Raw genomic sequence first — 22,225 nt, 5'->3', positions numbered from 1 at the left:
GCTGGTGAATTCTCCGCCGGTGCCTGAACCAGGTTCCTCGACGTGCAGGGTTTGGGAGGTGACCCCAGGGGACCCTCTGCTCACACCGCCGCCCTGCCGGGACCTCCGGGCCATCAGGCCGCTGGGTAACGAGCCCGTGGCGCGTCCAGCCCAGCACAGGACCCCCCCACCCCCCCCAGCCCCCAGCGGGGCCGCCAGAGCCCGGCACCCCCCGGGGCAGCGGGGGAATCCCGGCAGCTGCTCGGCCCCATCGTCCTGCTCCAGCCGGCTGGAAAACGCGGGGCCGCCCGGGTTAAGCAGCAGCAGCAGCAGCAGCAGAGGGGTGCAGGGCTGCCCCGGTGCCCGGGGGGCTGCTTTTGGCGGGGGAGGAGGGGGAAATCAGCAAAGTCCAGCAAAAGCCGGGCTGCAGCTGAGCCCTCGCCCTCCTGCCCCCCCTTCCCAAGGTTAACGGCCCCCCCAGGCAGGGTGTGGGGTGCCGAAGCTGGAGGGTGGCTGGATGTGGCCCCCCCAAGGTGGAAAAGCTGCAGCCCCGCAGCGCCCTGCTCCTGGGGGTGACCCCCAAACCTGGGTGAGATGGAGGGGTGCCAGGGACACAGCGACAGCCCGCAGGGTGACAGCCCCGGCGTGGGGTGCTCTAGGGCTTTTGTTCATCCGTGGCTCGGTGTGTGCTTGGGGCTGGGAGGGGCTGCGGAGGCGGGGGGGGGGCAAATGGTTCGTGGTGCCCCTGTCCCAGCATGGGGACATGGTGACTCCTCTGCCGGGAAAGTGGGGGCTCCCCCTGGGATGTCACCCCCTCCTCCAGCAGAGCCTGGGCTGGAGAAGCCCCTTCCTGCCCCATCCCCTCCCTCCCCCCCAAGGATGCGCTTGTGCTAAAAAAGTCAAACCAACCCAAAAAGCGCAGGGGGAGTCCCAGGGGGGCCCCAGCCGCCCCCAGCCGCTCGCCCCGAGGTCTCTGCTGAGTTTGTTCCTCGCTCTGTGCTCGCCCAGCCCGTCCACCCACCCCAGCGCTCGCAGAAACAAGAAGATATCCACCCCCACCCCACCCCGACCCCAAAAACACCGGGGGGGGGGACACACACAGCCCCCTCCCAGGGGATGCACGGACCCAGAGGGGGTTTTGGCCCCGCTTTGCCCCGGCACCAGGTCCATCCTCAGCAGCTCCCGGCTCTTCTCCAGCTCCCCGGCGGTCACCTGGGGAGCGCGGGTGGCAGCGGGGCGGGGCGGGGGGCGTCGTGGGGCTCAGAAACCGGCGCTCTCCGAGCTGCTGCGGCTGTTGTAGCTGGGGCTGCGGCTGGGGGGGCTGCGGGAGCGGCTGGGGGGGCTGCGAGTCCGGCTGCGGCTGCGGCTGGTGCTGTAGCTGTCGTAGCTGCGGCTGCGGCTGCGGCTGTAGGAGTAGGTGGTGCTCAGCGAGCTGGAGGACGAGGGGCTGGGGCGGTAGTAGGGGATGGGCCGCTTGCGGGCGCTGCGAATTGAAGAGGGAAACGGCGTCAGGGGCCCAGCGGCGGCTGGGGGGGGGTCGGGGGCCCGGCACCCGCTCCCCAGCTTGGCCGAGCATCCCCGCCGGGCAGCCGGGCTCGGGCCGGCCGCGGGGCGCGGGGTGCGGCCGCCGGGGCTCACCCTCCCCAGAGCAGCCCCCTTCCTCCTCCCCACGCCCCGCGGGGGGGGTGTTAGAACTGGATTAGGCAGCGGCGAGGGCGGAAAGTGAGCGGGTTAATGCGGCGCTTGTGCCGCCCAGACACCAGAGACTGAAAGCTGCTGAAAAAAGAGACGGGGGGGGGTTAGCAGGAGGGGAGCTGAGACCCGCCGGTGCCTGAGGAGGAGGAGGAGGGACGGGGGGGGACACACACACACAGTGGGGATGGGGGACACGGGGGGGCAGCGCCATCTGGGGCCAGTGCAGGAGCCGACGCCCTGCCCCCGGCTCCCGGCCCGGTGTTAGTGGGACCGGAGGGACACACGGGCACAGCCCCGAGGCGGCTGCGCGCCGGGGGCTGCCCGGGGTGTGAGGAGACACAGGGGGGGTCGGGACACAGCGGAGGAGGAGGAGGAGGAGGAGGAAGGGGGGAGGTTACCCTGGGAGCCAGGCTGGCGGCGATGCTCTCCAAGAGGGACCTTGGGATGAAATGGAAAAGGACACGTTGGCATCACTGAGGCAGCACCAGGCGATGCCAGACCCCGGGGGGCTGGGGGTGGTGGGGACCGGGGACAGGGCAGGAGCACGGGGAGGGGCCCTGGGGGCAGGTCAGCAGGGCTGGTGGGGGGTGTGTGTGGGGGGGAGAGGTTCCCCCCGCTGCCCCCTCCCCACAATATCCCCTTTGCTGCGAGCAGGGCTGGGTCTGCTGTCCCCAGCCCTCCCAGGGCCGGGTGGCAGGGCTGGGGGGACAGTCCCCTCATGGGCTGCGTCCCCCAGCTGTGCCCGGCCACCCTCCTGGGAACACCCCGGCAAAGTCCCGCTCAGGATGGAGCGGGGGGGATGCAGAACCAGCGGCGGCACCGGGATGGGAAACCCTCCTCTGGGCTTCCCTTTCTCCACGGGACACACGGACACGGACACAGACACACAGACACACGGACACACAGACACACGGACACACGGACACACAGACAGACGGACACACAGACACGGACACACAGACACACGGACACAGGGACACACGGACACACAGACAGACGGACACACAGACAGACGGACACACAGACACACGGACACAGAGACACACGGACACACAGACAGACGGACACACGGACACACAGACACAGACACACGGACACACAGACACAGACACACAGACAGACACACGGACACAGACACACGGACACACGGACACACAGACACAGACACACGGACACACAGACACACGGACACATGGACACACAGACACAGACACACAGACAGACGGACACACGGACACAGACACACGGACACACAGACACACGGACACATGGACACACAGACACAGACACACAGACAGACGGACACACGGACACGGACACACGGACACACGGACACACGGACACGGACACACGGACACACAGACACACGGACACACAGACACAGACACACAGACAGACGGACACACGGACACACGGACACGGACACACGGACACACGGACACGGACACACGGACACACGGACACACGGACACAGGGACACACAGACACGGACACACAGACACACGGACACACAGACACACAGACACACGGACACATGGACACACGGACACACAGACACGGACACACGGACACACGGACACACGGACACACGGACACAGGGACACACAGACACAGACAAACACACACACGTGTCTCGCTGGGACACGCGCACGGGGTTCAAACCACCTCCCGTGCTCGTGGCCCTGTGCAGGAAGAGGCAACAAGGCTGCAGTCCCGGGGTCAGCCGGGTCACGTCTGCCTGGGCAGCTGCTTCACCCAGGTGAGGTACCCACCCCCAGAGCCACTCACCGCTTGGCTGTCCATCCGTCTGTCTGTCCACCCACCCACCCATCCTTCCTTCCTTCCTTCCTTCCTTCCTCCTTTCCTTTCCTTTCCTTTCCTTTCCTTTCCTTTCCTTTCCTTTCCTTTCCTTTCCTTTCCTTTCCTTTCCTTTCCTTTCCTTTCCTTTCCTTTCCTTTCCTTTCCTTTCCTTTCCTTTCCTTTCCTTTCCTTTCCTTTCCTTTCCTTTCCTTTCCTTTCCTTTCCCCTTTTCCTTTCCTTTTCCTTTTTACTTTCCTTTTTACTTTCCTTTTTCCTTTTTCCTTTCCCTTTCCCCTTTCCTTTCCTTTCCTTTCCTTTCCTTTCCTTTCCTTTCCTTTCCTTTCCTTTCCTTTCCTTTCCTTTCCTTTCCTTTCCTTTCCTTTCCTTTCCTTTTTCCTTTCGTTTCCTTTTCCCTTCCCTTCCCTTCCCTTCCCTTCCCTTCCCTTCCCTTCCCTTCCCTTCCCTTCCCTTCCCTTCCCTTCCCTTCCCTTCCCTTCCCTCCCCTTCCCTCCATCCCTCCCTCCCCCGGAGCTGTGCCGGGCGGTGCCCGTGCCCCGCAGCGGCCCCGCGGGGTGCCGGCGCCCACCTGGTGATCCTCCTGGGCTCCATGAAGCTGGGGGAGTCGCGCCTCCTCTTCCTGATGGGCGAGTAGCTCCTGGAGCGGCGCCGGGCGCGGGCGGGGTCGGGGTCGCTGTGGCGTGTTCGGGGCTCGTTGTCCTTCTCCCTGCGCCACGAGGAAGAGGAGGAGGAGGAGGAGGAGTGTCGGGGGGTCGCTCTGGGGCCTTGGGGGGGACGCAGGGTCAGCCCCAGCTGCCTCCAAGGACAGCAACGACCCGTAAGCCCCCCGCCGGCCCCGGGGCAGCCGGGACCGCCCCGAGCCGCAGCCGGCCTCTGCCCCCCCCCCCCCGCTGGGACCCCCCCCCCGGGACGGGGCCCCCCGGCCCTGACCTGCTGGCGGGTTTCTTGGGCGAGGGCGAGCGGGAGCGGCTGCGCCCTGCCCGCTTCTCCCGGGAGCGGGACCGGGACTTGGAGAGGGAGGCGCTGGAGCTCCAGGAGCTGCTGCGCTGGCCCGGGCTGGGCGACAGGCTCTTCCTCCGCTCCGAGCCGTGGCGGGAGTGCTTGGCCGGCGACGCCGAGCTGCTGGTGGGCCGGCCCCGGTGGTGCCGCTCCTTCACCCTGCAGGGACACCCCAGCACCCCTCACACTGGGGCAGAGCCCAGAAACCCCCACATTGGGGCAGACTCCAGCACCCCTCACATCAGAGCAGACCCCAGTGCCTTTCACATCAGGGCACACCACAGAAACCCTCATATTAGGGCAGACCCCAGAAACCCCCACATTGGGGCAGACCCCAGTACCCCTCACACTGGGGCAGACCCCAGCGCCCCTCACATCAGGGCATATCCCAGTGCCTTTCACATCAGGGCAGACCCCAGAACCCCCCATATTAGGGTAGACCCCAGCGCCCCTCACACTGGGGCAGACCCCAGCACCCCTCACATCGGAGCAGACCCCAGCATCCCTCACATCTCGCCCGCTGTGGCCAGCAGCACATCCCTGCAGGAGCCACAGACCCCAGTTCTCATGGCAGAGAAGTAGGAGCACCTACAAGACCCCCATTTTTTGGCTGGGCTGCACCCCTGGTTATAAAGCCCGGGGTGCTCACCCGCTTGGGATCCTGCATGCTGGGGGATGCTGAAATGCCCCGCAGCCAGCCGGCCCTGCCGCAGGGGCAATGGCCTGTGGGCTTCACCCTGCCACAGTGCGCCGGCACAGACTCGCTGCGGCCCTCCCCCATCCCGGGCTGCATCCCCATCCCCATCCCATCCCATCCCATCCCATCCCATCCCATCCCATCCCATCCCATCCCATCCCATCCCATCCCCAACCCCCCAATCCCCACCTCAGTCCCCCCCATCCCTGTCACCCCACCCCTGTCCCTTGAGCACCCCAACTCCAATGCCAAGCTTGTCCCTCAGACTTTGCTGGCTGGACCCGGGGTTCCCACATGGGGCTGCACCCCGAGTGTCAGAGAGCAGCTCCCGTGCCCCCAGCACGCCCCCAGCCCAGGGACCCCCTCCCTTACTTCTTGGCGTGGGCGCCGTGGTTCCTGTCGGGGCCGAGCGGCGGGTGGTAGGGGTGGGATCCCGCCGAGCCCTCCGAGTCGCTGCTGGAGCCGGCGGGGCTGAGCGGGGCCGGGGGGGGCTCCCGGGGGGCCGGGGGCCGTCCCTTGCTCTGGCCGCGGTGGGCGCTGCGGGAGCGGTGCCGGTGGCCGTGCCTGGCCCGCTCCGGCGTGAGCGACCGGGGGCTGCGGGCACCGTGTCGGCCCCCCCGGGCGCGGGGGGACGCTGGCTCCGTCCTGCCGTGAGCCCGAGGAGAAGGGGACGCCGAGGCCGGCCTCTGGCAAGGGGGGAGAGAGACAGAAGGGGGGGGGGGTGGGGGGGGGGGATGTGTGGGGAAAAGGCAGAAGGAGGGGGGAGAGAAGAAGAAAAGAAGGAGAAATGGGATTTTAACGGGGGGGCGCGGGGCGGGGGGCGCGGCTCACAACGTCAACGCACATCGCATAAGGCAGGCTACACAGACGCTACCCTGCACCTTCCTCTGGCCCTCGACAACGTGGGTCATGCAAACCCCGCATGCAAAACGCCAAAGGAAAGAACTGAACTGCGACTGCCAAAACAAACCCCCCCAAACCAAAGGGACCCAACTGAAACGACACGGGAAGGGGCGGGATGGGAGCAAATCAAAGGGGGGGAGATCCAAGAGAACTCCCGAGTCCTGGGGAGGGAGAGCTCACAGGGAACGACACAGCCCCTCCCAAAGAGGGGCGAAGCAACACCCTGGCACCCCCCCACCCCAAACCAAGAGAGGTGATGGGGAGAGGGGGGTAAAACCCAAGTGAGGGGAGGGGAAGGGGGTGGGGGGAAGAAAAGATGAGAGGAGGGAAGTTGGGGAGGGAGAGTAAATCCGAGTGAGCCGAGGGGAAGGGGTGGAAGGGGGGGTGATGGGGGCTGCTCACACAGGCATGCACAGAGACACGTGTTGGGGGTCACACACTGTGCGGCGCTGGGCTCAGACCCGACCAAGGCACGGGGGGGGCAGCGCAGAGCCACGATGGAGGGGGCAGGGGGGGGGCAAGGGGGGGGCGTGGGCTGAGAAAGCAAAAAGAAACCAAAAAAAGAAAGGAGAAAAAAAAAACAACCCATCCAACGGAAATCAAACGGAAACAAGAAAAACAACCAAAAAGAAAAACCCAAAAAAACCCCAGAAAACAACCAAAAAATAAACCAACCAACCAAAACCAACCAAACCAAAGCAAAACTGCACAACCGTCCTGGTCTCTGAGATAAAGGAATGTGCCTGAGCTCGTCCTGGGACACGCATCGAGCTGTTAGCTGTGACTCTGCAGGGAACTGCTAAGTCCTCCTCAGCACTCAACACAGACTTTGCTTTCTGCTTCCTCTTTTTTTTTTTTCCATTATATGCTTTTTTTTTTTTTTAAGTCCCTCTTGGTTAACATCCACTTACCAAAAAAGTGGCATTTCCTCCTTTAGTAGGTAAGGTATGAAGAGAAGGGAAAAGCGGGGCAATATAAGTGCATCATTAGATTCACAAAAATGCAAGAGAGAAAGAAAAGAGCGAGAGGAGGAGGAGGAGAGACAGAGACAGAGCCAGAGAGAGGAGAAATAAAACAAACCAACTCACTTCTCCTACGGGTGGGGGAGACCCTGGGCCGCTGCCATGGCCAAGGCTGCGTGCTGGGCTCTCATCCAGAGCTGGGGGGGGGGGGGTTGCCTGGCCCCAGGGTTCAGCCCGCAGTGGATCTCAAATCTCTGAGCTCCTCGGAGCCCCAGATGCTGCCTGGGTTGGTTTCCACCCCCACCCCATCTTTGTCAACGCTGCTGGACTCAAAAGATGGGTGGGAATGGACCCTGCGCTGCCGGCCCCGACCCAGCCAGCAAAGCCCAGCCCGAGGGGCTCTGGGGGCTCCTTCCCCCACGGGGGTCCCTGAGCATCCCTGGAGGGGTAAATCCCGGGCAGGGCAGCGCTGGGCCCAGCCCTGGGGATCTAACAGGGTTCAGGGGGATTGGGGTGCTGCTGGGATCGTGTCACCACGCCGGAGGGTACACAGGGGTGGTGGTGACCCCCATTCCCTGCTGGCTCTGCACCCCAAACATACCTGGCCAGTCAGTCCCCGAGGACAAGGCGCTCTCTGCCTGCCTGCCACCTCCTAAACGCTGCTTTTCTCCCCCAAAAGGGAAGCAGTGAGGTGCCAGGGTGGGAGTGTGGGGACCACCATGAAGGTGCTGCCAAAGGGACACGAGGCCACCATGTCCCTGAGCATCCTGAGGGTCACACAAGCCGCTCTGCCCCGCACCAGCGGCATGTCCCCATCGCTTCCTGGTCCTCACAGACAATCCAACCCCTCCAGGCGCAGCCCAGGCAGCCAGAGCCAAACTGAGGGGGATTTGGGGGAAGGGGGGGGGGGTAAAATCTGTTGCAGTCTCTCCAGTGAGGGGGAAGGCTGGAGGCGACAGCCAGCCCTGCCCACCACACAAACCGCCCTCCGAGAGCTGGGGGCACACGGACCCCTCCAAGGGGATGCAGCAGCCCTGGAAGGGTTGGCTCAGCTGAGCCTGTGCCCAGCCCCATGTCCAGGCAGGGGCAAACAAAAGCAGAGAAGATGAAGACGACGAAGAGGAAGAAGAAGAGAGCAAGAGAGGGGTTTCCTCTTCTCCAGGGTGACATTTCGGCGCAGGCTGGCTGCGCCGCGGGCTCGGGATGCGGGGTTACCATCCAAACCCTGGGGAAAGGGGGTGCAGAGGGGTCTCCTGCCCCGCCGTGGGGGAAGGCAACAAAGGGAAAAGCACCCCAAACAAACCCAGATGGGTACAGGCCCTGCCTGCCAGGGAACACACACTCCAGGGCACTGCGGGGACGGGGCAGCCAGGGTGGTGACGCTGTCCCCTGCCCCTCTGGGACCGCGATGCCCCGGACCTGCCCCTCTCCATGCAGGATGATTCCAGCCTCTCTCCATTGCAGCCCCCCCCGATATTTTGCCTGGGTTGGGATTTTTTGTCCCCTCATGGCCTGAGGAGTGGCTAAACCCACACATCTCCCCAGATTTCTCATTCCTCATCCACCCCATAATGCCCTGTGCCCAGAACCTGCAGCCACTCCCACCCTGGGCTCTGGCTGCTGCCTCCCTCCCCCCCCCCCCATTTCTTGCTAATTAAGTTTGCCTTCGTTAAGGGGTCCCCTAAGAGGGGACTGAGCCGTGCTCGGCCCCTGATGGAAACGAACACAAAGTCAGAGGGCTGAAAGACACAGAAATGCATTCTACCGACGGCACAAGGAGATGGGGGAGAGAAAAAGGGGGGGAGAGAGAAAAAATATTACATGGACAGGGCAAAAAATGAAATAAAAATAGAAATAAAGAACGAAAGAGAAGAGCATGGCTTTGCAGCTAACTGGGGAAACCATACAAAGTAAAAAATACTGATATATAGCCACCAAAAAGAGACAAAATGAAAAAAAAAAACAAAGAAAAGACAGAGAAGGAGAGCCAGGAAGAAAGAAAGAGAGAAGTCAGAAAGAGAAAAGAACATTAAATCAAGCTACGGTGCTTTTCAACAGGCTCATCTGCAGAAGTGAACGTGCAGAGGTGGACGAAATACCTACCTTTGCCATTGGCAGTGACAGGAATGCGATAATAAAAAAAGAAAACAATAATCTCCACATTTGGAGGGCAGAATGGGAAAAAGACAAGGACTCTTTAGTACGGCGATCCAGACCCCTCGGCTAGTCCCGTTTGCTTGCCTTAGAGCTCTTTAACTCAGCTTTTTAACTGCTCTCATTAGCTTTTACTTTAAATTTTTTTTAAAATCCTTTTGATTCCTCTATTTTTTGTTGAAAAGGAAAAGTTGTGGCTGGCCACCAAGCAGGGTGGCAGCGGGCTGGGGGGCACAGGGGGTGGTTTCTGGCTGGTGGCTGTAACCCGGCTGCCTTTCGGTCTTAAAAAGTCCCTCTGACATGGCAAAGTCCCAGAGAACATGCAGGGGGCGATGGGAGGAGGTGGGACACGCAGGGGGCTCTCGGGGTGTGCTGGCCCAAAGAAAACCGGAGAGAAAGAGGGGCCGGAGGGTGTGTGTGGGCGAGGAGGGGGAGGAGAGACCCAGGAGGAAGGCTTGGGGAAGGCAGCAGGGATGGATGGAGATGGGAACGGGTATTTAAAAGGGAAGGACACGCCGTGCAGCACCCTGGGCCACCCCGCTCTAGGGGTGCTGATGGGGTACACAGCTCGCCCAGTTAGACAAGCTGAGTCCAGCACTTTTTAGGGGGGTCTGGAGGAGATGGGGAGGGGGAGGGGGGCTGGGTACCAAGGATGCTCAGCTGCCAGGATGCAGGATGCAGGACCTCACCTGGCACGCTGGGTGCGCAGGATGGCCGAGGGGTGCTCAGCCCAGGGCGGGTGGGTAACCCAGCACCCAAAAACCATGGAGGGAAGCCTCCCACAGCAGCAGGATCCAGCACCAGCAGAGGCAACGTGGCAGCAGCCAATTCAAGGGGACAAAGATCACTCCACCACATCAAAGCCAGCCCACCACCTTTGCGGTGCAGAGCTGCTCGGGTCTCTTCCCTTTTAAATCCCTGGTTCAGGGGACAGGGAATGGCAGGACAATGCTCAGCGGGCGTAAATATTTAGAAAACACAGCTGCTTTCTTGGCTTCTTGTTGGTTTTTTTTTTTTCCTTCTCCACATTAACACACACAAAAGCAAAAAATTCTAGAACAACACGACGACAACGGGGGTGGAAAATAAGAGAGAGAGAGATATATATATATATTGATTGCATTTCTGTACATCACGAGGGGAAAGAAAAGAAATCATGAGAAAGGAAACTAAAAACAAGGAGCTGGGGTGGGGGGAATAAAGCACGTTTCATTGCCCTTCCCTCCCCCTCGTCCCTGCTTCTGCTGAGCAAGAAATGGAAGTGTATATTACCGTCTGGGGTTTGGTCAAATGGGAGGCTAAAGAAAAACACAGATGGGATTAAAAAGAAAAAATAAAATAAAATAGAAACCAGAGAGAGAAAGGAGAGAGAGAGAGAGAGAGAGAAAGAGAGAGAGAAAGTTGTCGGAGAAAAGTCCCGCTGGTGCCGGGAGCTGTGGGAGCTCGTCGGCCTGGGCGATGCTGGGTGCTGGGGTGCTGGGCAGGGGGAGAAGGGGGCGAGCCGGGTGTCTGAGTGGGTGCTCGGCACCTGGACCCCCCCCCACCACAGCCCAGCCAAAACCACAGGAAAGAAGAAAGCAGAGAGGTGCCCCAAGAGGTGGGCAGGGTGCTGGGTGCTGCTGGGAGGTGCTGGGCTGGGGCTCGGGAGGGCAAAGGGGATGTAAGTGGGGGGCTCCTGGCCCCGCTTTCGGGGATGCCCCAGCTCTGCGGGCACTGGGGTGGCAGCACTGGGTGGTGCCAGCCCAGGAGTGTCCCTGCAGCACCCTGCCTGTGTGAATAAAGGCCCCTGGGGCAAGTGGGGATGTGTGTGACCCCCAGTGAGTGGGGTCCCCCTGCCTCCAGCCCCCTGCTAACCACAGCAGGCTCCTCACCACCCAGCACTGGTTAAACTGGGTCCTAATGGGTTAGGGCTTAGTCCCACTCAGTGTGGCACCGGCCCTCTGGGCTTCACTGGGGTGCCAGAGCAGAGCTGGGGACACCTAGCACCGATGTCACCCACCATGGGGACCCCGAGCTCCTAAAACCTGAGCACCCAGCACCAAACCCCCTCCAAACCCTAGCCTGGCCCAGACTGGGTGCTGGGGTCCTGAGCGCTGGTGCTGGCACCTCGGCGCTGGGGAGGATGGGGGCTGGCAGGGAAACAAGAATGTTCCAGCTTCACCCATTTCTTGGCCATCTGGGCTCAATCCACCCCCAGGGAGGTGCTGAGCCCGGTGGAGACCCTGGCAGGTGACACCAGCCTGCCAAGCCACCACCCCTGGGGAAGGGACATCCACAGAGCGACGTGTGGCTTTGGGCTGGGGGGGTGACCTGTCGGCTGCCCCCATACCTGCCTGAGGTGATGGGCTGGCCCCCCCAGGGAGACTGTGCACCCAGCAGAAGGTTGATGGGTGCTGGGGGTGCAGCCTGCACCCTGTGTGCCCTATCTGGGAGAAGGGGGAGCCGAGGAGGGGGGAAGGAAGGGAGAGGAGAGCTGGGGTGGGGGTTCCTGCGGAGGGAGGAGGCGAGGGAAGCGAATGGTGATCCAAGAAAAGCCTACGTACATCCGAGGGCTCCGGGGCCGGGGCGCCGTGGCTGTGGCGGCCGTTCTGGGCGCTGCCCTTGTGCCCGTTCTGGTGCGGCGAGGCTGAGCGGCGGGGCGAGGGGGAGGACGGGCTGCGGCTGGAGCGGGCGCTGCTGCCCTTGGGGCCGTCCTGCCGGCGCTTGGGGCTTAGCCTGCGGGGCAGCACAGCGTGAGCCGCCGGCACCCGCCCTGCCCCGAGCCCGGCCCCGGCGGAGCTGCTGCCTGCCAGCCGGGGCTGAGATGGCAGGGCAGGCTCTGCCAAGCAAGAAATGGGCTGAAAAACCAGTGTTTTGTGCTTCCTCCGGTATTGAAACCATGTCCCCACCCTCCCCAGGGGCGCTCCAGGGCTGTCCTGCTCTCCTCCATCCCTCTGAGGGTCCCTATCCTGGGGACACCTCTCCCACCTGCCTCCCTGTCTCCATCCCCCAAGGGTGCCCATCCTGGGGACACCTCTCCCACCTGCATCCCTGTCTCCATCCCCAAAGGACCCCAGCACATGGACACCTCTGCCACCCGTCTCCCTGCCCTCCATCCCATAAGGATGTCCATCATGGGGACAGCTCTGACATCTTCCTTCTTGTCCTCCATTCCCCCAAGGGTCCCCATCATGGGGACACCTCTCCCACCTGTCGCCCTGCCCCCCAGAACAGAGGCTGGGGGGTTGCTGGGGGTGGGGACAGGGCTCCCGGGCTGCTCCTACCTGCTGGGGGATTTGGAGTCGCTGTCATCCGAGGAGAGCGAGGCGCTGTGGGAGCTGCAGGAGCTGCGCCGGTGGGAGCGCCAGGCCGGGGACTCACTGCGGGACCTGCAGAGGGGGCAGCCAAAGAGCAGGCTGAGACGCCGGGGGGCACCCTGGGGGGCACGTCACCCCGCCCCCCCGCCATCCTGGCCCCTCACCTCTTGCGCTCTTTGTTTTTCTCTTTCCGTTTGTTCTTGGGGCTTCGGGACCTGCAGGAAGAGCCAACAGCTGCAGAGGGGCAGCAGTGGGTGGCAGGGCCACCGAGCTGCAGGAGGAGCCCAGGGGAGGTTGGGGTCCACTGAGCTCCAAACCACGCTGGGGGGCCCAGCTGGCTTTGGGGGGACCTTGGGGCCACATGCTGGTCAGCAAGGCAGGGCAGGAAAGGGGGGAGTGGGAAGAGGGGACCAGCTCTGCTTGGCATCCACAAGGCTCAGGCCCGTTGCCACCTCCACTGTCTCGCCTCTGAGCCCCTCTGCCTGCCTGGGGACCCTGTGTCTGATTTTTATCCCTTTCACCCTAAACCAGCAGTGCCAGCAGAGGGCATCTGCAGAGCAGGGCACAGCTGGGCTTGGCCATGGCTGCCCAGTGTCATCCCTTCTCACCCAGGGGACATCTGGGGCTGTGTGGGACCCTGCAGGTGCCCAAAGTGGCCCTGTGACACCTCCAGTGTTGGGGGATACCCAGTGTGGTCTGGCTGTGAAGTGAGGAACAGATGGACTCAGCTCACAGCCACCCTGCCCAAGGGGTCCATCCCCTGCCCGGTGGCACAGGGTCTGTCCCCTTGGGTGGAGGGGATGGGGGCGGCAGGAGGGCAGGGGACAGGGGGTCCCTGACAGAGAAAGGTGGCAGCCAGCACTGGTGGCAGTGGGATGGTTCCCAGCAGCCAACGCTCTCACCTGTGTCTTCTCTTCTTCCGTGACCCTGATTCAGACCTGAGGGATGAAGAGGAGGCAGAGATGAAGGAGAGGTGCTGAGCCAGCTGGCAGAGAGCAAGGGCTGGGCAGTCCCAGGGGACAGGAACAAGGGCAGCAGGTGGCCTTGAGATGGGCTGCTGGATGGGGCAGGTGACAGCTGCCAGGAGGAGGTGATGGCCCCACAAGGAGCCACCAGCGTCCAGCCCTGTCCATGCCTCCATCCCCAGACCAAGGGCCACCCCCCAGCCCTTGTCCCCAGGCAGCCCCACTGTCCCCAGGCTGCTGTGGTGTCCATCCTACCTGTCACGTCTGTGTTTCTTTCCAGTCTTCTTTTTCTTTTCCTTGCGGATGGGTGAAGAGCTGTCACAGCTGGGGGGTGAGGGAAGAGTGGGTGCCCTTGAAGGGGGAGCACGGGACTCCCCAGCCCCATGGCCCAGGGGATCCCATCCCGCTTTTCCCTGGACCACCCATGGGGTGCATGAACATCACAGGGAAGTTAATTCCTGGGGGGATTTGGGATGGGGGATAGAAAGGGGCTTTTGGCAGAAGGGCTCTGGCTGCCTTCAGTGCTGGAGCACCCAAACCCTTCTGTGCCCCACTGACACCTCATGGGCCCAACAGCCTCCAGCAGGAGACAAAGAGGCCAGTTCCCACTGGGATTTTGGGGGGGGGGGATGACAGACATGGACAACAGTGAGTGGCAAAGGTCAGGCCATGCCCAGTGGCCTCGCATAGCCAGCAGGGACCCCACAGCCCACCCAGCTGGAGTGGCACTCACCTGCGCTCCGAGCCGGGTTTCCTCTTTTTGCTGCCACAGGGAAGGCAGAGAAGAAAGGGACATTAGGGACAGCACCCTGCCCAGCTGGCCAGTGCTAACTGGGGAGGGGACCAGCAGCTAGACAGAGCCAGACCCTTTGGGGAGCCACATCCTGCCCAGTGCTGTGCCCTGCAGCAGCCGGCTCCTTCCCAGCACAGACTGGGCAAGGGCAAGGTCCCAGTCGTGGGTGCAGCTGGGTGAGCTGGCAGTGCACCCCGCAGCGCTGTGTGTGTGTCCCCACACCTGTGTGCCTGGCACCACCGGTGCACACAGAGGCACTGCACCCCTGAGGGTGCGCATCTGGGGGTGCACTGCCCCCCCAAAGAGGGGGGACTCGCCCCACTGGAGCCTGGGGAAGAGGTGAGCTGGGAGGAATGCTGCCCACCCAGGAGAGGGGACAGCACAGGGACGACTGGGGGACTCACCGGCTCCGGCGGTGACCTGATTTCTTTTTCTTCTTCTTCTTGGGTGGAGGGGAGGTGGAGCTGCTCGAGCGCCTTTTCACCCTGCGAGGAGAAGGCAGGCAGGGCTGGAGGGAGAAGGGAGAGCCACCCGGGGGGCTCCTGGCCCCTGCGTGCCCCAGCGGGGTCCTGGCAGGCAGGGAGACCCCCCCATCTGCTCCCCAGCGCCCCGTGGCTGCACCTGTACTCGCGGTGGCTGCTGTCCTGGTAGCACTCGGCCGAGCAGTCGCACTGCAGCAGGCAGCCCTCCCCGTAGCCCGGGTACTCCGCCACGTACTCCTCCCCATCCAGCTCGTGGTGGTTCTCTATCACGCTGGCGAGGGAGGGAGCACAGGATTAATTTGGGGGTCCCTGTTCCCTGAACACCACCAGAGCAGCTGGGGGGAAGCCTGGGGCAGCCCCAGTGTGGCTGCAGGAGCCAGGGGACGTCCCCTCCCTCCACCACAGCATCCCCAGGAGGCCTTGGTCGCATTACTGGAGGTCCACACATAGAGGAGACCCACAGTGGGGGGTCTTCTTGGGGTCTCCCTGAGGCTCCTGTCCCTGCAGGGAACCCCTGCCAGGTTGGCACAGCGACAGCCCCGGGCTCAGGCCACCGTCTCCCCGTGGGGTCCAGCCCTGGCACATCTGGAGCCCCTTTGGACACTGCCCAAACGCCGGGGCTGAGCGGGGGGCTGGGGTCAGCCCAGGTAGGCATCAGGGCAGGATTAGGGTGAGAGGAGCCAGCAGGAGGCTGGGGGGATTCGGGGGATTATCCATCTGCTGGCAGGAGCTGCCCAGGATGATCCCAGCTTTGAGACTGACGCCCCAGCGTGCTGCTGGCACAGAGCTTCAGGCAGGTGATGGGTGATGTCCCCACTGGGCCAGGTGAGATGGGCTGGGGGGACATCAGGCCTGGAGCCATCAGGGTCTCTTCTCCCCCGAGGGACTTTACCAGCATTAATTTTTCCTGCTGCCATGGAAACCGGCAGGAGGTTGCCATTGACTACCGGGGCTGCGGGCAGGGCTTAGCAAAGGCCTGGCAGATGGACCAGGCAGGCAGCAGGGACCCACAAGCCCCCTGCCCAGCCTCCCCCTGCCAACCCCCACCTCCCTGGTCCTTCTCTGCCATCAGCGCCAGGAGTAGCACCAACCCCCCAGGGCCTGTTGTGTGTTCTTGGGGGATGCAGGACATCTCACCCAAGGGACTCGGCCACCCAGGGGCTCTGGAGGGAACCCTAACAGTTGGGGTGGTGCTGGGAGGGTCCTGGTACCCCACGGCCCAGGCATTTCCCAAGGGAGATCTGCCCTCAGAAACCCAGTGTGGGCTCCTCTGCCTTCCCCAGTGCAGAGGCGTGGGGCAGGGGATGCCAGTGAAGTGCAGCCCCCATGGCCCCAGTCCCCTGCCAGATCTGTGGCTGGGCAAGGAGATGCTCCAAGTCCCAGAGAGCAGATCTGAGAGCTGCACGTGTTGGCATCCCTGGCCCTGGCCTGTTTAACCCAATTAAAAACCATTTGGACCAAAACTACAAGCAGAGCATCCTCCTCTTGACCATGGATGATCGCTCAAGCAGATCTTGGGCTCCCTCCTGTGCTGTAGCCAAGGCTTTCTGGGTCCTCTCCAAGAGACTCCTGCCTTGGCCATGCCCCAAGGGCAGGAACAACCTTTCAACTACCCACCCAACCACTGGAAGGGGGAGAAAGGAGGAAAAGAGAGGAGCAAGCAGGGATAATTCCCTGCTGGACTCTGTGTGTAGGTGCTGCTCTGCGCCAGAGCCTGCTGCCAGCGTCTCGCCCATTAGCCGTGCTCAGCGGCTCAAGACCAGCTCGTGCAGCCCCAGTTACTCCTCCCTGCCAGACACATGCTCATTTTCAATGCCACCAGCCTGTCCATCAAGCAGTTACTCCTTGGGGACTGGGCTGCATCACCAGGCTGTGAATGCACAGAGAGCTGAAGGAGCACAGTGAGCTATCCAGGGACACGGGGACACGGCTCTGCTCAGTGCCTCAGTGTCCCCGGGGTGGTTTGCAGATGATGCTGAGCTTTCACATCTCCTTTGAAACAAAAGCAGCTGGTTCAGACTCAAAAGTCCCAGCAGCAAAAGATGGAGCTGTAAAAGTCCAGAGAGGTGCTGGAGCGGGCCCAGCCCATGGGATGTGCTGACTACTCTCCCAGCCACTGTGAGAGCTGGGGCTCTGTATTTAATTAACTCCCTCACCCAGCCTCTTCAACCAGTGCAGACCTTTTGCACCCAGGACATCCTCTGGCAGGGACTCAGGTCCCCACTGCTTGAAGAGCCACCTCCTTTGGACCCAGCTCCTACCAACCTCCTCCAAGTGCCTCTGGCTTTGCTCTCCTCTAAGCAATCCTTTGCTCTGAGACTGCTCCTTCCAGCTCAGCACTATTATTTATAGCCCCTAGCTAATCTTTAATGATTACTCTTCTTTTTCCTTTTCTTTTTTTCCCAAACCCAAGCCCACAAAGGTGACAGCTAGGGCTGCTTGGGCAACCTCAGTGCACCTCTAGCCTTCCTGCATGCAGCCAGCCCTAACGAGCCTGCCCAGGAAGATGCCCTGGAGATGCCTCACGCCTCCATGGGCAAAGGGCACTTGTTAACACCTTGCCTTGATGCTTGGTGACCCGGGCAGATTGTTTTTCCCCATGCCTTGTTTCTTCCTGCCTGGAGAAGGACCCCAAATGCTTTGGGATCCCTGCCTGCTCCACGCCCCTCCCTGCTGGGCGTGCTGGTGGGAGGAAGGCTCTCCCTGCTGCCGTGGCTTCCCTGCCTCCCCCCTCGCCCTGATTTCCTGACCCTAATGAAGCATTAATATTCAGTGAACCTGCAGCATCTATTCCTGTCCCAAGTGACCTGGTTTCCAGGCTGATGGATGGTGTGTGCTGGGCTAGCCACGCTGCCTGAGCCATTAAGCATCGTGTGGATAAATCATCATCGAGCCAGGGCGGACCCTCCCGAGGCTGGGAATGGTCCTGTGTGGGGTGGGAGGAGCAAGTGGCACATCTCCAGCAGGAGCTTGGCTGCTTTGGAGCTTTGGACACCTAACCTGAGCCTCAGGCTGCCCCGGGGCAGAAGCAGCCCCCTGGGAGCAGGCAGCATGAGGAGTAATTGGGAACTAGAAGCATGGGGCAGGAGGTCCTTAGAGGAGCTGCTTCTGTGGGGCTCCTTGGGGTCACACCAGTCCGATGGAGACACAGACTCTGGGTGAGAAGCAGACTGAAGTCCTGCCTATCCAGCCTGGGCACCTTGCAACTAGATTTAAGGGCAAGGATGGAAACCAGTGCCCTCGCCTGGCTGGAGGCAGAACCTGCGATTTCAGCCCTGGGGAGAGCAGGAGAGGTGACCCGAAGCGGCAGGAGCAGGCAGAGGGCAGGCACAGCGAGCCTGCAGCTTGGTCTGTGCCGCTGGCTGGTGGGGTGACCCGAGCATCGAGACCTTCTGCGCTTGGGTGTCATCACCTGTGAGGGCAGCACTGCAACGCTGACCTGTCCCTCCGGACAGCAGCTGGAGGTGCCCAGCAGATGAGTGCAGGGTAACCTCCTCTAACCCCTGCAGAGGTAGGATCCTGCCTCTAAACACCCAGTTGACTGACCATCCATCCATCCATCCATCCATCCATCCATCCATCCATCCATCCATCCATCCATCCATCCCTATATGCCCTCTCCATGTCCATCTGTCTACCTGTCCATCCAACCATCTCTCTCTGCATCAATCCACCCAGCCAGCCACCCATCGCTAGCCAGAGGCAATCTGGGCTGTGCCTCCCTGGGATGAGGGACAGACAGACGGACGTGGAGCTGCCTCACTCACATCTGGCGCCCGTGCTGGTCCTCCCTGGTGAGCACGCCCTCCTTCTCCATCAGCATTTGCCGAAAGGTCCCCACTTTCTGCCGGATCTCCTCCTCGGAGTACCTGGGTGGGCAAAGACAAGACCAGGGATGTCGTGGCTGGAGTGTGGGGCTCCCCAGGGACCTGCTGAGCACCTCCACACCTCCAGGAATGGCATGTGGCCTGAGAGGCCAGTCAAAAGCAGAGGTGGCATGGTGAGGGTCAGCAGGGCCGGGAGGAGAGAGGGTCACTCCGCTCTGCCCTTTGCCACCACCCTCTGTGGCCTCCTCCCTCCTGCCCGCCCTCCCAGCAGCGCCTGGCAGAGGAACGGACATCAGGAAGGGGAAAGGAAGAGGGTGGTCACGACGCTGCCTTTCCCCCCCGCCGCCCCAGCTGTTGGGGCACATCTCTGCTGAGCCCCCTCAGCAGCACCAGCGCCGCAGCCGGCGGTGGTGGGTGTCACACCGGGCAGCGCCCTGCCACCCCCAGCCCCAGCCCCGTCCCCACGCTGCGCCGGGGCCCTGGCAGCCCAGCCAGCTCTGTGCCGACGCCGAGCGCTGACTCAGGCCGCTGCAGTTATTAACCAGAGACACTAATCACTCTGTCCCTGGCATCTGAGAACAGCCGCGGCAAACCACGGCACTCCAGCCATCCCTGGGCTGTCCCTGGGGAGCGATGGGTGACAGCCCTGTGCCGCATCCCACGGATGCCCAAGGACACTGAGCAACCCCCCCTCAACTGAAGGGCCCATGGTGGTCCTAGCATCAGCCCTGGGGACAGGGCAAAAGGAGAGGGACCCCATGTCACCACCAGAGCCGGGAGGGAAGGGGTCAGGCTCTGTGTGTGATTCCCCCCTCACCCAGCCCATCTACAAGGGGCTTCCTGCAGCCCACCCTCACCATCGTGTCCCATCAGCACACCCCCTCAGGAGCCCAGAAATGTGGGTGTCACAGCCTGGCCAAGCCCTGCAGTCCCCAGAGCTGGCACCTCCCAGACCCATGCAGGGGACAGCAATGCCCCGTGCGGTCCCATGGGAGCTGCTGAGTGCCCTTGGTTGTGCTGGGTGCAGGGGGGCGCATGGCAGCACCCACCTACCCCCCAGTGCCCACAAAGGGGAGCAGCAAGGAGACAGGAATTAATACTAACGAGCTTATTTGCACTGAGAGGCTCCTATTAATTCCCTGGCCAGGCAGGACTCCCATGCAGGAGGAGGGCTGCTAACCAGGCACGGAGCCATCCTGGCTGTTTCCCTTCGCCTTGCACCCTGCCTAGGCAGGGGTGGGGCCCTAAACACAGGGCAGCACCCCCAAATGCTGCTCTGCTCCCCAGCCTCAGCGGTGGTGCAGCTGGCTGGGGAGTGTGGCCACCCCGCAGGGACAGGGAGGCCAGCCCAGGCACCCTGGGGACATCAGCTGGGCAGCAGCAGGAAGATGTCTGCCTGAGAAGAGAAGGGTTTGTGCAGCGTGTCACACCGGCAGCCCATGCGCTCGGAGAGGGGATGTGAGGCCAAAGAGGAGGTGACAGATGGGCCACTGTGCCTGGGCTGGTAGCAAATCTGCAGGGGCAAGGCCAAGCCGAGGACCCCCCCCTGCACCCAGTGACCATGAGACAGAGGCAGGAGCACCCCAGGCAGCCCCTTCCCTCCTGAACCTCCCTGCACCCAGCGACCCTGCGATGGAGGCGGGAGCACCCCAGGCAGCCCCTTCCCTCCTGCACCCCCTGGCACTGCTTGTAACCCCCCGGCAGGGATTCTCCTGGTGCATTTAACTCGCAGGTCGGTGTTGAGAAGGACAGGAAGAAGGAAACACTGCTGCTGCTGCTCCTTTTCCAGGCAGCCAATCCAGCCTGCAGGCTGGGAGTGACCGCGCCAGCAGCCGGGTACAGCGCGGGCAGGGGGAGCCACCCCCCTTGAAGGAAACAAGGGAGCGCTCAAATCCTGAGCACCCTCCCTGCTGTCACAGCCGCTCGTCCCGGGGCTCCTGCCCTCGGCGGTAACTCCCCCCAGGCTGTAGCTGGGAGGGGGCTGCTGGCTCGGGCAGGAACCTCAGGGGTGCAAAGCGCTTCCTGCAGAACACCCCCCCCAGAGCCCCTGCGCGGGGGGAGGAGCAGGAGGAGGATTAACCAGGGTGACCAAGATCATTGCTGTAATTATGTTATCATTCTGGTGTATCACCATCATCACCCTTATTAATAGACTTAATAACAGCCAAGGCAATTACAGCAACAACAACAGTACCCGCTGCAACGTCGCTATTACCCATCGCAGTAATGATACTACCAGTAGTAAGATCCCTAGTAGGGCTCAGGAACCTGAGAGGAGGCTCTGGGCTCCCCAAGGCTCCAGGTCAGCCTTATTTATTTCCATAACGACAAATTAGGCACAATCATTATTCCAGCCTGTGTGAGGCAATTTAATTCCAGGTCATGCCTGCACTCCTAATGACAGCCTTGGCGAAGCCTTCCCTCCATCCATTATCCTTCTCCCCAGCTGATACCAGTCCTTGTCTACCCACGTGTGCCAAAGCATTGTCTGCATCCATCAGGTTTCAGGGGGCTGTCAGGGGGATCAGGGTGTTTGGTGCTGGAGCTATGGGGCAGCCAGCATGACAGCCATGGGTCTGGCAAGGATGGGGGGCTCCTCACTGGCCCTCCAACTCCTCTTGTCCACCCAGGCAGGGAGGTTCTCCAGCCCCTCAGATTTTCCCCCAGCCCTTTGCTTCTGCCAGGGAAAGCAACAGCTGAGGAGCAGCTCACAGTTCTTGGCAGGGTCATGGCAGGATGGAGGGGGATCCTCTCATCCCAAAACTGGGGAGAGAGAAGGAAGGCAGGACAAACTGAGGCACCAAAACAGCCTCACCTGGGACTAAACCCCAGGTCTCCTCCATCTCCCCCGGATGAGAGATTGAGACAGACCACCTCCCACGCCAGGCTGGGTGGCACTGGCAGCTTGCATGACCCTGAGCAACTCGTTCCTCCTTCCTGCCCTGGCACAAGGAGCCAGAAGCCGAGATTTCCAAGCAGAGGGGTCAGAGTGAACCTCCAACGTGTGTGGATGTCCTCCTGGGTCTGCCTTTCTTGGAGACACACAGCTTCACCAACCAACCCAGCACCCTGCCCTAAACCAGTCCGATTCACCCCGAAGTGGGTTCGGTTCCACCCGGGGCCATTGGCCCCATCACTGCATTTCTTTAGAGGGGGCAAAGGGGGCGAAACAAGATGCAGGAGGGTAAAAAGGATCCACTTCCAGCCCAGCCCCCACTTCCCCAGGCTCACCCCTGCTCCTCCATCATCTCCTGCAGCTCCATGCACTTCAGCTCCACGCGCCGCTTGCGCTCGTGGTCCAGGATCTCGCGGTGAGCCTTCTTCACCAGGCCGGGCTCCGCCGCGCGCGCCTCCTCCTCGCCCCTGTGCCACGCGCCCGAGGCGCCGGGCTGAGACAGGCCGTTGGACGCCTCCTGGGGCGACGGCACGGCGGCCCCGTTGTTGTAGAGAGCCATGCTGGCGGGGGCAGCACCTGGGGGGCACAGGAAGAGGGGTCAGTCCCTGCCCTGGCTCTGCCCTCGCCTCCTGACAGGTTGATGGGGATGGAGACTGAGAGATTGGGGTCTTCTGCCACTGCCCTTCCTGCCCCTTGCCTCAGTTTCTCCCTCTGCAAAGCAAGGCTGGGGCTATTCCCATCGCAAGGGCTGGCTCATGG

At 62.2% G+C, this 22,225-nt stretch overlaps 1 protein-coding gene across 1 annotated transcript; it reads right to left on the bottom strand.

Annotated features, from left to right (window-relative positions):
• Positions 1–1,239: 1,239 nt before the first annotated feature.
• On the bottom strand, positions 1,240–22,025 carry SRRM3 (serine/arginine repetitive matrix 3; the record flags this gene model as incomplete). The annotated part of the gene is made up of 14 exons (XM_084272993.1): positions 1,240–1,462; positions 4,061–4,198; positions 4,423–4,650; positions 5,561–5,874; positions 11,751–11,922; positions 12,471–12,575; positions 12,668–12,718; positions 13,406–13,441; positions 13,724–13,792; positions 14,202–14,231; positions 14,666–14,746; positions 14,883–15,014; positions 18,511–18,612; positions 21,802–22,025. The coding sequence occupies 14 exons, from the start codon at positions 22,023–22,025 to the stop codon at positions 1,240–1,242; spliced, it is 1,905 nt and encodes a 634-aa protein (XP_084129119.1).
• Between the last annotated feature and the right edge of the window lie 200 nt (positions 22,026–22,225).

This window comes from Gallinula chloropus, assembly GCF_964237585.1.
Source record: "Gallinula chloropus genome assembly, chromosome: 19".
NCBI classification, from domain to species: domain Eukaryota; kingdom Metazoa; phylum Chordata; class Aves; order Gruiformes; family Rallidae; genus Gallinula; species Gallinula chloropus.
Note: the sequence above shows the minus strand (reverse complement) of the source record. Positions and strands in the feature narration are given on the sequence as shown.